The sequence below is a fragment of the Clytia hemisphaerica genome, unplaced genomic scaffold (assembly GCF_902728285.1).
Source record: "Clytia hemisphaerica strain Z4C2 unplaced genomic scaffold, Clytia hemisphaerica genome assembly, whole genome shotgun sequence".
In the NCBI taxonomy this organism is placed as follows: Eukaryota; Metazoa; Cnidaria; class Hydrozoa; order Leptothecata; family Clytiidae; genus Clytia; species Clytia hemisphaerica.
The window spans coordinates 1,389,409-1,406,349 of NW_027103359.1; the positions used below are offsets into that span (position 1 = coordinate 1,389,409).

The 16,941-nt window shown below is 34.1% G+C and overlaps 2 protein-coding genes across 2 annotated transcripts in view; one reads left to right on the forward strand and one right to left on the reverse strand.

Moving 5' to 3' along the window:
• The window catches only part of LOC136822470 (leucine-rich repeat serine/threonine-protein kinase 2-like), a 36,295-nt gene extending 21,689 nt beyond the window's left edge, over positions 1 to 14,606 (reverse strand). The window contains exon 1 of the mRNA XM_067078746.1: positions 14,528 to 14,606. The gene's annotated coding sequence lies outside the window, so the exon portion shown is untranslated. The remainder of the gene's footprint in view (positions 1 to 14,527) is intronic.
• LOC136822487 (uncharacterized) lies at positions 325 to 16,321 on the forward strand. The gene is made up of 4 exons (XM_067078757.1): positions 325 to 1,179; positions 1,913 to 2,146; positions 11,460 to 12,313; positions 14,545 to 16,321. Exons 1-4 carry the CDS (start codon positions 462 to 464, stop codon positions 15,886 to 15,888), a joined length of 3,150 nt encoding a protein of 1,049 aa, XP_066934858.1. The 5' UTR covers positions 325 to 461; the 3' UTR covers positions 15,889 to 16,321.
• Positions 16,322 to 16,941: the final 620 nt, after the last annotated feature.

Consider the following 16,941-nt stretch of genomic DNA (forward strand, 5'->3'; position numbering starts at 1 on the left):
TCAGTGGAGGAGATACTCCTCTGACACCGGAAAAACATATTTTGAGGTCTTATTTAAAAAAAAGAGTTTGAGCTTATAAGATACATTAGAGGTTTCTGCCTGCCATTTTTATACAAAGGTGTATTTTTAATTCTCTCTTTATTCCATATATTATTCGATTTTCCTTAGCATTAATGCATAAAACGTGTTACAGTCTAAAGACTCGAAAGCTCGTTGAAGCAAAAGCCCAGTATACTAAATGACTGTTAATTATTTTTATGCTTATGAAAAAAATTTTTTTACTGTAATTTGATTCGTGCTTACAGCACTTGATAAAGAAGCAGCAAAGAGGGAGAGTGACCGCGTAGAAAGGAATGAGAAAAGATGCCAAAAATTGAACAAGTTTCTACGATGAAATCGATAGTAAAATTAATACCGTAACAAATATAGAAATGTTGTTTTACTGAAAATAACTGCTAGTAATGTCAACCTTTAAAACTGTCGCTGCAGCAATCAAGGAGATTGAAAATTGGCTGCGCTTGGCGACTTTTTTACATGAGCCTTTAAAAGATGCTTTATTGGGTTTGCTTCACAACACCACAAATGACCCAACTTACACTGGATTACCATCTGTGCCTGCTGACCTTTACAAAACATTTTTTGCCAGGAGGAAACAAATTAACAATTTAGTGAAAAAGGGGATTCTCCATAAAGATCAAGTGGATTTACTGTTACCTAATGACGGTAATAACCAGACATTCTCAGACAAGTTCGATGTTACACTTATCGCACTTTGTATTCGAAGTTTTTTGAATTTGCCAGCACCTCTGAATGGATGGAATAAAGATCCCCTACCTACCGATAAAACAAAGACCGCCAGTGTGAAACGGGCTTTAAAATGGAGGAATAAAGTTCAACATGCAGTCCCAAAGGATATTGATAACGCAGAACTAAACAAAATGTGGGTAGAAGGTACCCAAATCATCCAAGACCTTGGCTCCAACTATAAAACACAGCAACTAAGAAAAATCTCTCTTGATCCAAAACATGAAGTTGTCTTGAAATCTTTATTTACTTATATGTCAAAAGTCAAAGATGATTGTTCTCAACATATTCTCCAGTTAGACACACAACTTCAACAAATCGCTAAAGAAATTAAATATCTCAAAGCTCAAAAGACGACCAACCCACAAGAAAAAGGTGAATAATGAATTGTTTTTATATCTGAAAATCTCGAAAAAAATAAAATTAAGACCAAAAAACATCTTTCTTAGAGGGCATCCCCTTTCAAGCACTGGTTTAAAGTCCATTTGCTTCTTAAGTGTGCACCAATCTTTGATTTGCTTTGAACTTTTATCCTTCAGTGCTAGAAACTTCACTTTTGGAGGTACAGAGGTACTTTAAAACCTCTTGTCTCAGCTATATTCATTATTTCTCACATAAAATTATTGCATGGAAGTTTACAAATCTATAGGAGATAGATTCGAAAACCGTTTTTCACTACAACGGTCTAACTTCTAAGGCCTGTAATTTTCTATGCAATAAACTTCTGGGAGAAACGATTAAGGAGGCTTCAAAGTAAAACTTGCTAGCTACAAAGGATAAAAAGCTATCCTCTTCATTTTTCATCTTCATTTTCTAAAACTTTTGAATCATTTCTTTTAAAAATTATAGTGCTCTGAATTATCTTTTCAACGCTAGATACTTTGCTAGATTTGAAGCATTAATTTGAAAAATGGCAAGCAAAACTAAAAATGAAAAATAAATAAATACGTGCACACTTAAAGCAAACGGAGTTAAGTATTTCAATCAGTAAGTTTGTACTCTTAATATACTAGCTTTGCTTAACGGCCACAAAGGTTGTCCAAGTGTGTAAGATTTAATTAAAAAATTCAAATCCAGCATGAAAATGTTAATGATTTTCTTCTGACAGAGTGCAAAGATTCGTGTTTGAAAGAGATTATCGCTTACGTGGAGAACAACCTTACAGAAGCTCAAAAGAAAGACCTTTTGAAACAAATGAACATCAACTTACAAGATGCCAAAGACGGATCACTGGCCAATATTCTATCAAATATCCAATGGCTCTCATTAAAAGTGAATTTGGATTTATTGGGAAGGCAGGATTTGACAAGTTACATACAGGAGAACACATTGATAACTAAAGGTACTAATATTGTTTTTCAAATCTTAAAATCTTTTACAAAAAACACAAATGCAGGGTAGACCCACGGCTCGAATGGGTAAATCACCCAGCAAAAACTCGTACACTTACCAAAAAATCCAAAGAATCCTGAAAGTCCCCCCCTAACATTCTAAAGTTCTCAAAATCGATGGATCGATCCCCGAAAATTTCCAAAACCTCTAAAAAGTCACCAAAATTCTTAAGAAATCCAAAAAGAATCTGAAAGATATTTCAAAAAACTTAAAAATTGGAAAAAATCAAAAAACTCATGAAAAACTCCAAAACCTGTAAGAATTCTCAAAATTCCTAGAAAATCGCAATATCCGTAAAAAAATTCAAAACAATTTCCAACAATCCTAAAAATCTCCCCCCGAAACCTCCAAAACTTAACAATTTCTTATATGAATGATCCAAAAAATCTTTCGATTTCGATAACATAAACAATTGTAATTGCGAAATAAATAGTGTACAAGCTACTTTTCAAGATGTATGACTTTTTAACGAACAGAACATTTTCTTTGGAAAGAGGAAGGTGAAACTAAAATTTTGATAGGTTTTACACCCCTGTGTACAGACCTGCTGGGACCCCAGCGCTACTGAAATATTTGGCCAAAATGTCGTCCTCGGTGGACAAAATACCCTACAGTTTCAGCCCCACTGGGAAATTGACTTTGATTTCGTCTTCATTTGAAATTCAATGCAAAAAACTTGCTATCCAAAACCATCCCGATGGAGATTTGGAAATATCATGAAATACACTCATTTCGTTTTATAAGCATAACGTTTATAAGCATACTGAAGCTCAAATTTCCAGAAAAATTAAGCATATGCTAAGCATACCTTGAGGCTCAGCCAAAGAAATTTTTAGAATCATAATTTCCAAAACTTCAGAAAATAACAGAAGAATGAAGAAGAGAATTACAAACAAAATTGGTGATTTTATTTTTGTTTAATCTCTTATAAATAACACAACTTATAATAACAACAACATTCGAAAACAATAGAATGTCTTCATTTCTCTTAAGATTAAACATAGGGGAAAATGCGCGAAATTTTTTACCCACCTTTATGATTTTTTTACCAAGCATAGGGTTAAGCATAGTCGAGGCTCAAAATTGAGCTTTACTTAAGCATAGTGAGCTTCAGCCGAAATTTACCGTATGCTTATAAAACGAAATGAGTGTATAGTATTTCCTAAACTTTGGAAATATGGAAAAGTCATATTTCCATATTTACTAAATTATATGAAAATATCACATTTTCAAGATATTTCTGGGATTGTAAATCTCTTATTTCGCCCAGTGGGATGTTTTAAGTTTGGGAACAATATAATTTCCACCTCCATTGGGATTTCGATAGAACATTTTATCCCCACTGTGGGAAAAAGATCCACCGGGGCTGTGAGATGTGGGTGTGTTATTTATTAAATTTGGTCCATTGGATCAAAAGCCTTTCTGAAAACAAGTGTTCTAATTTAACGCCGAGGAAATTCATTGCATTGAACTGACGTAGTTTTTTACGTGAAAGTCATTAGACCGGTTGGCGGATGGATGGCATGCGGGCGAATTTTTTAGAAGCTATAAAGATAAATAGATAAAACTTCGTATAATACTACTCATGATTGTATTGGACTGGGCTACTGACCAAGGGGTGTTATAAAGTCCGAAAATTTAAATCAAAATCTTCACTTTTGGTTATTTTGAATGTATAGTACGACAGTAAGGCAATTTACAGGGCTTTAAAAAGCTATTTTGCTTTTTATGCAAAAATCCAACTTTATCAACAAAATGTATCAGGTGTTATTATCAGTGGATATCCCTTAAAACCTACAACAATAAAGGTACCCCCTATATCCTGATAGAGAAAACAGTAAGGGCTGAAACTTTTTCTGGCGAGTCTAGGCTACGTAAACTGTACTAACGTTAAAATCAAATTACACCTTAAAACCTACACTATTACACCTTAAAACCTGGTACAAACATCGAACATTGACCCCTTGCTCACAACTTACTGAAACTGTGAAATTGCAATTCAGGTGCTGAACCGTGATTCCGTGATTGATCAAATACTTGCTAGAAATCCATTCTCAAAACAATATTTATATTTTTCAGGATTTCATGCCCATAATGCAATTGCGCCTGTTTTTTCTGTCAAAAAACAGCTTTGAAGGGTCAAAACTTTTTTCACTTCATTTTTGACGTTTGTTATTAATGTTTTTCTAAATCTCCATCACAAATTTGTGACATTTTTGTATGCGATAGATATTACCATGTTTTGAGAAAGTCGATTTTCAGATTTTATTGGCCACTATCATAAATGAGCTTTAAAATAGAACTTTGAGGGCCATACGATTTCTTTGGGGTGTAACCATGGAGAAGAAAATGATTTTTTCGTGCCTATAGTATAGGTACTTAAAAAGAATAGGTTCTATGATCTTAAATTCATTTGTGTCTATTCTCTAGGTCCGAAACACTTGAATATTTGATGGGATTTTAAAAAATATTTTTAATAACTTCGAATTTTACGACACTTTGCGATAGTTAAAATTCTTGAAATGGTTAGGTATTTCATGAAAGTACCTATACAGGGTGTCCCTAATTAAAGTATCGAGTTTGAACATGCGATTGCGTAGAAAAGTTTGTGTGTGTTATCGCTAAAATATAAGAACGTTCTCCATCACACAGGCTTATTACAAAAGCTAGTTACAACGTATAAATTAATCGTAATGACAAAGAAAAAAGAGGGAGAGCTTAAAATACAATTTTGTGAACACGCACATAAAACTTTTCTACTCAATCGCATGTTCAAACTCGATACTTTAATTAGGGACACCCTGTATTAGAGATTGTAAAAAAGTGAATTTTACAATATTAAATTAAGTTTGGTGGTTAAGAGAGCCCAAAAACCAACTTTTCTATAACTTTCGAATACTTTGTATAATTTGAATGTTCTGTATATTCCGAATCACCGAATGTTCTGTATATTCTCGAAAGTTTCGATTTTTTTAGACTAACGTTTGCAAGGTCTATAAAGTACTTAAAGTCAAATCTGCTGCACTCGCTGCACCATTTAAACGAACTTTTAGAGGTTCTGCAATTTTGCACAAAGCCCAAAAACCCCATTTTAGGCAATTTTTTGGCCCAAATTTGCCAAAACAAATTATTTCTCGGAAATCGGACTCCATCAGATTTCAAATATTAGCGTTTTACATCATTGTGCGAAAAATCATTAAAAAACGAAACAAATCGCGAGAAACGCTCATTCCCCTAAAATGAGAAATACCCTTTTGTCTTTTCAAAAATGACAAAAGGGAATTTCCCCAAATAAGAAAATCCGATTTTAATGGCCAAAAAAAATTCTCCAGAAAATAGCTTCAGCCACTTTTTAGAGTACCTCTATCTTTCTGCCAAAAATCAGAGAAAGCTAATGTATCGATTTCACACAAAGTCCCTTTTTAGCCCAAATTTGCCCAAGAAATTATTTTTTCGAAATTCAGACTCCGTCAGATTTTAAACATTACCACTTTACACCATTGTGCAAAAAGCAGAAAAAAAATGTCAAGTCAGTCGCGAAAAATACTCATTTTCCATAAAAATGATAAAGGGAATTTCCCCGAATAAGAAAATCCGAATTTTACGGCAAAAAAAATTCCGGAAAAACGGCTTAAGCCACCTAGAATCTCTTTGCCAAAAATCAGAGAAAACTAATGAAGCAATTTTGCACAAATTGGGCAAAAACAACTATTTTCAAGATTTGATACAATAGGTTGAAATACTCTTCTTCGCAAAAGTCTTCATTTTCTTATTCGTCTATTTTTTTCATCTTGACTTTTGAATTTTCTCCAACAGAATATATGAAAAATTCACTATGGTCAAATTTGCCAAAGATCAAAATCGACTTGAAGTTTTAAATAAAATCTTGAAGTTTGAACTAAAATTTGAAAATCTCTTTAAGTCTCTTAAAGGCTGGCAAAAACGTAAAAAAATGGACAAAATCTTCTAAATTTAGTCTCCCTAAGGGTCGATTTTCAAACTTTCGAACCTAGTGCCCCCCTGGGCTATCTGTGCTTTTCTCCTCTTTATCGCTGAAAGATATTCATGCCATTTCCATTGTGACATTTTAAGGGAGGTCGTCTGTAGTCCGACACTTTCTAGTCCGACAGGAAAAATACCCGACGTTGGATTTGACGAATGCGTCAGTATTCCGACAACAATTTTGTCCGGCAACGGGTCAAAAAAACATATAAAACGAAATATGAATCGCCGAAGAGGAGGCACATCTTTTATAAGCAAACACGTGCTTTGTAAAAATCCGACTTTGAGGTTGGCCCCTAAACCCGACTTTTCTTAAATTTTGGGAAGCTTAGGCTTTCAAGAGTCAAGAAATTGGATTTAGCTGTTTTTACGACCCTTCTTTTTTTTTTTTTTTTGGGGGGGGGGCTGGAATTAAAGTTTGATTTACAACCCTTATAGCATAATTCTGAACTTGCAAAAAGGGACCCTTAAAGGCGGTGCATTCTTTTTGCTATCTCAGTGAAAAACCCTTATTCAACATTCGACACTCTAAAATCTTTAAGAAACCCATTTTGAGACATTTCAAATATAAATGTCATATATCAAATTTAGAAAAATATTCTACATAAAATGGCCCAAAAAGAGGAAGGATTCGAATGATAAACGCCGTGTGAGAATTTAGATGAATAATTTTACTTACACAGGTGAAGAAGTATTCCACATCCAAAAAAAATGCCGAAATTTTCATCCTCCTAACTGACCATGGTCAATAAAATTGATAAAAGACTCTCTTTTTTTATCTTTGCAATTTTCTACAAAATGAATGATTCGAACGCGTGTAATCAATTTCATGCCACTCTCCTGTTGTTTATAAAAGAAAACAAGAAAAGTGAATGAAAAAGCACAGTGAAGAAGTGCGGGCAGAAGCGGGCAACTTTAGGATATCTTTTGTAACAACATTGTCACAAGACAAGGCCACAGATCTGTAAAGCCCGAAGGGCTAGATAGGCAACTTTAAGCTTTCTCCAGCAAAAAAAAGTGAAGCAAAAATTTGACTTTTTAAATTTCGTGCCGATGGATAGGATCTAGCATTTTAATTGTTTTCGGAGTGCGAGATCAAAAAAAGTAGGCGGCAAACGCTATTTCACATCTCTCAAACCGGTGAAATTGCATATTTTAGTCACGTGACTTTGGTAGGAAATCCTTCCAAACCTGGGCTTCACTTTTCGATAAAAGCCGCAAATCTAGCCCTTCGGGCTTTACAGATATCTGTGGACAAGTCCCGGGGGTAACCTGATAACAGCGCTGTTCACAATTTTCTTACGCGCTCGGTAAACCTCTGTAGACGCTTAAAAATTATACATCTGAGGAAGATAGTCCTCCCGCTGAAAATTCTACAACAAAAGAATCTTGTTGTGCGCCAGAAATTCAAAAACTTCATAAACACAATCACACAACTATGTTGTCATTCCTAGTCCTTTTAGACGAACGCAGTTTTTACAATTTCGAGATTGCATATTCGTCAGATTGTTATGTTTTCACCCATCCCTTTAGAGCTACAGCGTGGTGGGCAGAAAACAACTACTAGGTCACAGTGTAACACACTGAGCCGACCGCGGTCAAATCTTATGAAATTTATGAATTTGTACACCATTTACCGTTTAATATGAACAGTACATAGAAAAATCCTTAAATCTTATAGAAAGTTTTGTTGTAACAGTCGGGTCGAAAATCTATGGAGTATATTGTACTTATTCTTTTAAAACTGTTTTATCTCCGTAATACTTTGCAAATACAGAAATCTAAGGAAGATAATTACTTTTTCCAAGCGAGTGTTATTCAGAGACTTCAAAGATAGAGAAACGAGATTGTTGATTTCGTCAGCTTTCCGTGACTTTAGAGAACGGATTACCGCGCGCAAATATGCAAGATTTTTCACCATACAAAACGTCTCTGAATACACCGCTCCGCGGTCGACAATCTGATCTCAGGTTACGGGAATGTACTAGGGTTGTTGGATGAGAGGTATGTGCGGATGGGACCTCCAAAAACCGACCCTTAGAGAGACTGATTTTTGCTGAAAAGGTGACCCCTTTGAAACTTTTTTGAAAAATTTTCTTCGATATTTGAAAAATTTCCTACCTTAGAGAGTAGGGTCTCTCTAAGGTAGGGAATTTTTCAAATATCGAAGAAAATTTTTGCCTCTGTTATCTTTGTTATCTATATTATAATACGCTTAAATCGGAACTCTCCCATTCTCGCATGAGGCTTTTTCGCTAGCGATTTTTAAATACACGGCAATTTTTTTCGCGCCTTTTTGATTGTATATTCAATTCTATTCGCCAAGTGCACTTCCATTCAAGAGAGCACATTTCTCCTTGATGGAGAAACACAACTGACTGTGCAATAGCACTATCAGCATAATTTATAGTTTTTAAAAAAAAAGTTTATGTCGGTTATGAAATAATTTTGATTCACATGGGAATACGTCGAAGATAAAATTTGAGTTTTCAAAAAGACATCATATTTATGATTACCCTTGAGATTAATAAAGCTCCGATGACATTTCCCTTCTATTTGATACTCTGATAAAAACATTTCAATTTAATGGACTTGACAATATGAGAAAGTTGATGACTTATTCCCAATTCAATTATGAAATTTTTTAATCAATGTTTGCTATTTTTTGTTCTATTGAGATAGCAAAATGAAAACGCTTTTACTTACGCATTGAGTTTAATTGTTAAATAATTGTTGACTCTGTTAAGAGGTATTGAAAAAAGGCACTCTTTTTATATTCCACCGTAAAGCACTGTGGTCTTTGGAGTGATCGGTGTTGCCAAGTACCTCTAATACTGAATTTGAATTTCTATTTGTTTTTTATCTTCATCCTTGCGTGAGGAAAATAATAGTCTTTCCTCTCCCAAAAACCCAAAAAAAAGCACGTTTAAAGTATGACCGATTTCTCGCTAGAAATTTTTAACTCAATTTTCACCAATATTTGCATGAGCATTATTTTTAGCGAGTCAAGAACATTATTGTTTGAAGGTTTTCAACAAAAGAAATTATGACAAATTTATACAATTTAATAAGGAGAAGAAAAATCAAAATTCAACTAAAAATACTTTCACCATATTTTTTAATGTGCATTAATTTTAATGTCCCCTTAAAAATTTTAAACATCAATTTTTACGAAAAAGGCCTAAATTTAAGAACATTTCTTCTCGCAAAATAAGTACATTTGTATACAAATCCCTACAAGTTTCTGAAAAATAGAAAAGCGAGCGAAGCGAGCGTATTAAAAGGAGTAAGAAGTCGTCTCGGACGACGCCGGGACGGCTAGTGATATAAATAAAAGCTCAAGAAGAGTAGAACAACAGAGACTTTTTTCGAAATTTTGACGTTGTTAGCAAGGTATTCCCAAGAGGTATACCGTCAAAATTTATTGTTTCATATGATTTTAACGATGCAGTTATCTTCAAAAATACAAAGGAGATGTATGTCCAATCGTTTATATGTTCATGGTTATAATTTCAATCTGGCGTTTGTTTGAAAATAACGCAGGTCACGTGTGGATGGGAAATAAGGGAAATAAGTGGATCGATTTCCCGCCATCTATGAGTTTCAAATCTAGCCCCTTCGGGGCTTTGAAATTAATTGTTGGAACAAAATCCAGGAAAGGGGTTGTCATAATGGGTATGCCAGTGCAAGAATCAATCTAGCCCTTGATAGGGCCGGAGGGTACCAGATTTGCGAGATGACGGGTATGTCGCCGAGCCAAAGTTCTGAAATCGACCTATAGAGGTTTTTTCTTCCCGACGAAAAAAAATCCCGACTAAATAAAACTCCGACATTTTTTCCCCGATAAGGTATTCAAGGTATCCAAAATTTCAGCCAAAATTTTCAAGTTTTAGTCCAAATTTTAATTTTGGAGCCCTGCCTTACAGAGACTCAATTGCTTGTTAATAGATTTTACCCGGAGGGCTAGAGAGAAATCTTTAAACTTTCTCAAGCTAAATAAGATGAAGCCTTAAAATTTTGAATGAAGGATTAAATCTAGCGCTAGCTCTAAGCGGGCTTTTCTCAACCAAAAGTTTCAACTCTAGTCCTTTCAGTGCTTTATGAGTAAGTAAGTAGAATTAGATTTGTACCTTGAAGAAAATTGTGGCTGGAATTTGGAAGAGAGGTTTTTTATCAGTATAAGGACTACCAAAATAACCCACATTCTATTCGAAAAATGTTTGACCATTTTTAGGGCATTTTATGATGACGTCAATTTTCAGTTCAAATCCTTGCGAACAAGGTTTTTTATTTTTATTTTCAAATCAAAAATTTAATTTTAACTGTTCCACTCGAAAGATCACGAAAAGTAGACAATCAAAATTTTTAAAATTGCGTTAATTAGATCCCTCTAAAATGGTCCGAAATGACCCCGAAATCTGTCATTTTTCCTTGTGACGTCATCACCTACTCAATAAGATCTTCATTTCCAAACTAGGCTCATAAGATGAGAACGTACTAACTGAAAATGGTATGATTTAAGCTTTATAGGGTTTCAGCGGACAGATCATGAGTCATTTAGGTTTTTAAAGTTTTGCTGAATCAGCTAAAATATCTTAAAATGTGCTGATTAAGCAAAAATCATCGATCTTAAAACTCAAATATTTCGTGATCTACACGCTTTTTTTATAAGAATACACTTTAAGAATGTCTATGATGAAAATGACCAAAAAATTAAGAATAATGCTAAGAATATCACCATAATGGAATTTTGCTACTCGAGCTAAGAATGCCATTTTTAGAGCATCTTCAATTATAAATTGTCAATTACCCCCAAGTAAGGCTCACTCCTTACACAAAAATGCCATTTTATGATTGAGACGTATGTACTAAATGCTAAATCTAGTCTGAATTTGGATCCTAACCTAAGAATGCTGTAAGAATATTTTAGGATGATTTTCCCAAAAAAGTTAAGAATATCCATGATGAAATGGATTTACACCATTCTTGAAAAAAAGCATGTAGCCATTGAAACCCTATAAACGAAATCATTTTTAGTTAGCACGTTTCAAGGCCCATCTTTTGAGCTTGGTTTGAAAATGTAAATATCTTAATGATCAGCTTATGACGTCACCAAGAAATATAAAACATACCTTTGGCTTTCTGGCCAATTATCATAGGGGGTCTTAATAACGAAATTACAATAACAATCTCTACAACAATAATCTCTATCAACTTTTCAAATTTTGTTTGGTAAATTTGGGACTTTGTTTTTCTTATAGGACTTAATGCTGCATCAAAAGCACTTCGTAGTTACTACGTCACTGAATTCATCCGATGTTTAGTCGACCAGCCGTTATCTAATAGTAGCAATTACTATGTGCCACGCGAAGATGTTTATGTTGAGTTGGCTGTCTTGGAAGCGGTGGCATTTGACGAAGAGTTGAGTAACTCGGACCGCGACTCGTTAATGAAGCAATCACATTTGACAAAAACGGGGATAAAGATGAATGAAGTCCTTCAACCAGATGATCAACTCATATTTGTACGTGGTGTGGCAGGTATTGGAAAGTCAACCTGGACAAATATGTTCACTTTAAAATGGGCTAAAGAGACTTTAAAACAAGTCACACCAATAGATTTCTTATTTGTCTTCACATGTAGTGAAATCAATGCATATGGCGAAGAACCCGTTACATTGGAGAAGCTCTTAACTGATAAATATCATGAAGTCTTCCAGTATATAACACTAGATGATCTTTCATTGGTTGCAAACCGTGTGCTGATTGTGGTTGACGGATTAGATGAACTTAAAAACATCTATTCGTTAGGGGATGGCGCTCGACAAGCAAGCAGGAACACCTCAACAGCCACTACCAATCTAGATCTAGTCTACAATCTTATCGATCCTCGAGGCCAACATATAAAGCGTCACAAATCAATGGCTATAGGAAGACCAAAAGCCTGTGAATTTGTCAAATCCAAATTTACACATGTTAGCAAAACAAAGACCATACAAATTTGTGGTTTTGATGAAACCAATGTTCAAACTTACATTCAAAAGTATTTTGGTGAAGATGGCAAAGGGAAAATTGCTAGAGTCAAGAAAGCTATCGAATCTTCAAAAAACTTGAAGGTGGGTAACTCCTATTTAAATATTTTTAAATAACATGACACCCGATGATTGGGATAACTCAATAAAGATTTGGGGATTTACCCCTTCATGTTAAAAGGTTAAATGGAAGGTCAACTTTCTGGATATTGCCAAAATGTTAGATAGTACCATCTTAAAACTATTCGTCTTTTACCTAATATATAGACTCATAGGTTTTTACGCTAAATTTGTGAGGTACCCCCTTGGCTTCTCGTCAAAAATTTATCGCCCTATATTTTTCACAAAATAACAGTCTAGAGAGGCACTAAAGGTTGTAGTGGATTTATAATTTGTAGCATAAGCATTCCGTAGACCTATATATATCATTATTTCACGAACCAAGTGAACGATAGCATTGAAACTTTTCCACAGAGATATAAAAGTCAAATGTGGATTACTATTAAAGTCTATTTACGATAAGTATCCACTCTTTTTTTATTTACCAATAACTTTTGAAGGAATTCTTCAATCTTTATAAATTTGGTATCGTGGGAGAGATATTTGTGAGTGGAACAATTTGAAATAAAAAATCTTTAAAATAATTCTAAAAACGAAGATGACGAAAATTTCTTCACAGTGATGACCTCCTAAGATCAAAGAATCTCTCCAGTGAAAATGAAAGTTATAGCACTTTTCTACAAGATCTTCATTTTTTTCTTCTTCATTTTCATCTTCGTTTTTAGAATTTTTTTAAAAACTTTTTTATTTCGAATTATTCCACTCACAAATATCTCTCCAACGATACCGAATTTATAAAGATTGAAGAATTCCTTCAAAAGTTATAGGTAAAAGAAAAAAGAGTGCACACTTATCGTGAACAGACTTTAGTAAAAAAACTTATGATAAAAAATATTTCGGAGACTTCACATTTGGGTTTGGATATTCATCCCTTTGAACTCCTAAAGTTTATTTACTCTTAAGTGCGCACTCTTCTTTGCTACCATGTAAAAACAATGTCAGTGGAATTAAGAGTATCCCCTTAAAGGGTTTACTTTTACATAAGTGTTTCCGTTTCATATCAGACACATATTTCATATCAGGGTATGCCTATTGTTATATTATGCTGATATAAGCAAAAAATGTTTTTCTTTTCCTCTTTCTAACCAATCTTACTCAATGATGACACTCTTATTTACTAACAAAACCTTTAAGAGTCTTAAGTGCGGTTTTCACATCGTAGAAAAAAGAGTGCACACTTAACTGCCAAAACAGTGAACGAGAATTTCATAAAATACACGCTTTTTTATATAAGAATACACATTATAAAAATGTCCATGATGAAAATGGCCAAAAAACTAAGAATATGCTAAGAATATCACCATCATAGAATTTGGCTACTGAAGCTAAGAATGCAATTTTAAGAGCATTTTAAATTATAAATTATAAATTATCCTCAAGCACGGCTCACTCCTTTTACAAAAGTGCCATTTTATGCTTGAGACGTATGTACTAAATTTTAAATCTAGAATGAATTAGGATCCTAACCTAAGAATGTACTGTAAGAATATTTTAGGATGATTTTCCCAAAAAAGTTAAGAATATCCATGATGAAATGGATTTACACTATTCTTATAAAAAAAAGCGTGTATGTAACGTGTAACCCGCCACATCTCGAAAAGATTACCAAGAAGACTCCAAGCCATATTGTGCAAATAATAAATAGTACTTAATTTATGAAATATAGCATGTCTGAAAAATATAAATTCACACAAAAACAATTCATCAGCATACACTTTTAATAAGAACAATTTTTTAAGAACAATGAGCCTCAAAAATGCCGAAGAATAAGAATGTTGAGCCTGTAATGACAACGTGATAGGCAAATTGAGAGCAGAAGTAGTAAAAAACGGTACAAAGGCAAATATTACCTGCCTCAATATTACCATAATTAGACGATGTTATCGTCCGTTATAGTGATAGTAAAGGCGGGAAAATATGGCTGTATGGCGTTATGGCGGTACGGAAAAAAATCTGTTTTGGCAAACTTCTACTGACTATAAACTCTTTTCGGCAAAAAAAAACCATTTGCGAATTTTCTTCGGCGTTGGGCTTATTTCTTAGATTGCGATTTGTCTAAGACTATAGCATAGTCTGCCCAAGAATAAGAACAGGACAAAACAATCAAAAATACTCAAAAATAGAAAAAAGAAGAAGAGCCAAGTTTCAACTTATACTGGTTTTTAAAATAAAGTGTACCTTTCCTTTTTGTTCAGGTGATGACAAGTGTTCCAGTTTTTCTTTGGGTCATTTGCAATGTATACAGTGAGGATTTGATCACCAAACCCATCAACACAAACACCGAGCTTTATCTGTATACATGTCTTGTTTTCCTACGAAACCATCTGAATGGTCTTCCTGGTAGGAAATACAAGCAGCTTTCTGACATCGTTGGTGATCAGAACATCTTGAAATTGTTGTACACATTGATGATACTATCAGTGGATACCTACATGAAGAATAAAGTGCTTTTCACTGAGGAAGATATGAAGAGAGTTCAATGTCAAGTCCATTTGGAGGAAACAGGATTCATTGTGAAATACAAACGAAAAGGTATCAAAAATCAGGAGATTTACCATTTTAATCATTTGGTTTTGCAAGAATTCCTGTGTGGATTATTTCTTTGTGTGACCAAGCAAGTATCATCGTACAAAGATAATAGGGAATTGAATAGCTGTGTTCCCACAATTCTTGGCATACATCGGCTACTACAAGAGAACAATAATGATCTCTTCATCGATCTGTTTACCAATCTTACCAAAATCCATAACGATATGTCCAGTTTTTTCGCATGGATCATACGACCGCTTCGATCGAAGAGATTTGAGAAATTTGTTCTACAAAAGTATCTTCAAATTCCTCCGGAGATGATTGATGGTGATATTTTGACCATCTCAGCGACTGTGCAGCAATTAGAATTTTTATCGCTTTTCTTTGAAGGTGGCTGTGTCAGCAATGATCCAGATGCTTTTAAAAAGGTCAGGATACTGGGTGGTCCATTTTCAGCCATAGATGTCCGGAATATCCTATTCTTCATAAGTCAAATCGATGTCCGAATTGATGAGATCAGATTAGCAGGTGGTTTTTCTCCAGCAACTTCAATGCTGATAACTGAAGCTAAAATAACCGATATATTATTAAATCATGTTGCAGATGGGACGTCCGGAAGTTCTTTTTACGGTGACGAGAAAATCCTTAAAATCGTTTTCAACAATAACATTATTGAAGAACTGAACATATCCAATCACATTTTAGAGAAATCAGAATCGTTTATTATACGAGGTAAAGTTGAATCTGAAAATGCAAAAAGGTTCGTTCTAAGTCTTGTCGAATATGCTATTGAAAATCATAAGCAGATTATACTTTATGATGGACCTATTTTTAAGAGAAGTTACTTTGCTAAAGAAATCGATTTTGATCAAAGCAAGTCGTTCCTGTTGGCGGTGCACAACATAAAGAATGAGCAGTTTTTGAAGGTGGTTGATAACACTACAGAAGTTGAACTGTCATATACGTATTTGAGACATGACTATCCGATTGGTCATTTACAATTATCATGATATCAATTATATTGTCTTAAAAATTTCCCTGATTTCCTTCCATACGTGTACAAGTAAAAGTAGAGCATTCTTATAAAACGGATTTTTTCTGGAAGAGCCCAATTACAGAATTGGTTAACTATTTCAAAGGGGTTTCAAAATCAAATGAGTTGAAGATTAACTAAGATTAAAAGAAACTCAATATTAGGAAGCCTCAGAGGTTAAATGGGCTAAAATTTGACTCACCTTCTATTTTGGAAATCACAGCCCACTTTCGTGCTTGACTTATGCCCATGATGCTGATGCAAACGTGCCGATTTAATATAATATTTTTCTTTTTTCTTTGTTTTCATGTTATAATTTTCGCTAAAAGTATATTTAAAAAAAATTATGTAACGTGTCAGCATTTTACTTGACTCGAGAATTGGCAAGACTGGTATACAAAATTTTCTTATTACATTTCAAAGTCAATAAATCCCGAATACCACTTATTTCACTGATGATTAGTGCCTGAGCACTATGAAACTGAGTTTGAAACTTAGATATTGTGTCAACTCTTTATTATAGAAACCACTTATACCTAGGCTTCTGCTCATCCTCTAGCGAAAAGAGTTTCTTATAGATTTCTCATCTATAGGAAGTATATCACACTTCCTTCTCACAGACCCACTGAGACCCCTTTTTTCTTAAAAAAGGGTAATAATGTGAATATTAAACGAAGTCACCATGTCATTACCGGCAGACCCTTAGCCCTTTCCGCAATTAAATAGATGAAATGATGCCTAAAAGAAAATTAATTTTGGCACGAGGGGTTACTTTAGGCGTACAAACTTTCGCGAGCAGAAACTTTCGCGATTTTCGCGAGTTTTGGCCCTTTTCGCGAAAGTAAATGTCTTTAAAAATTCTAGGAAGGGCCATTCGCGAAAGTTTATGCTCGCGAAAATTTCTTGACAAAATAGAAAATCTGTAAAACTTCAAAATTTGAATAAAATGTAGCTTTTATGGCACTTTTTAGCCTGCTAAAAGACTAATAAGTCAAGGGACAAATGTCTCAAGCCAATCCAAGAAATATTT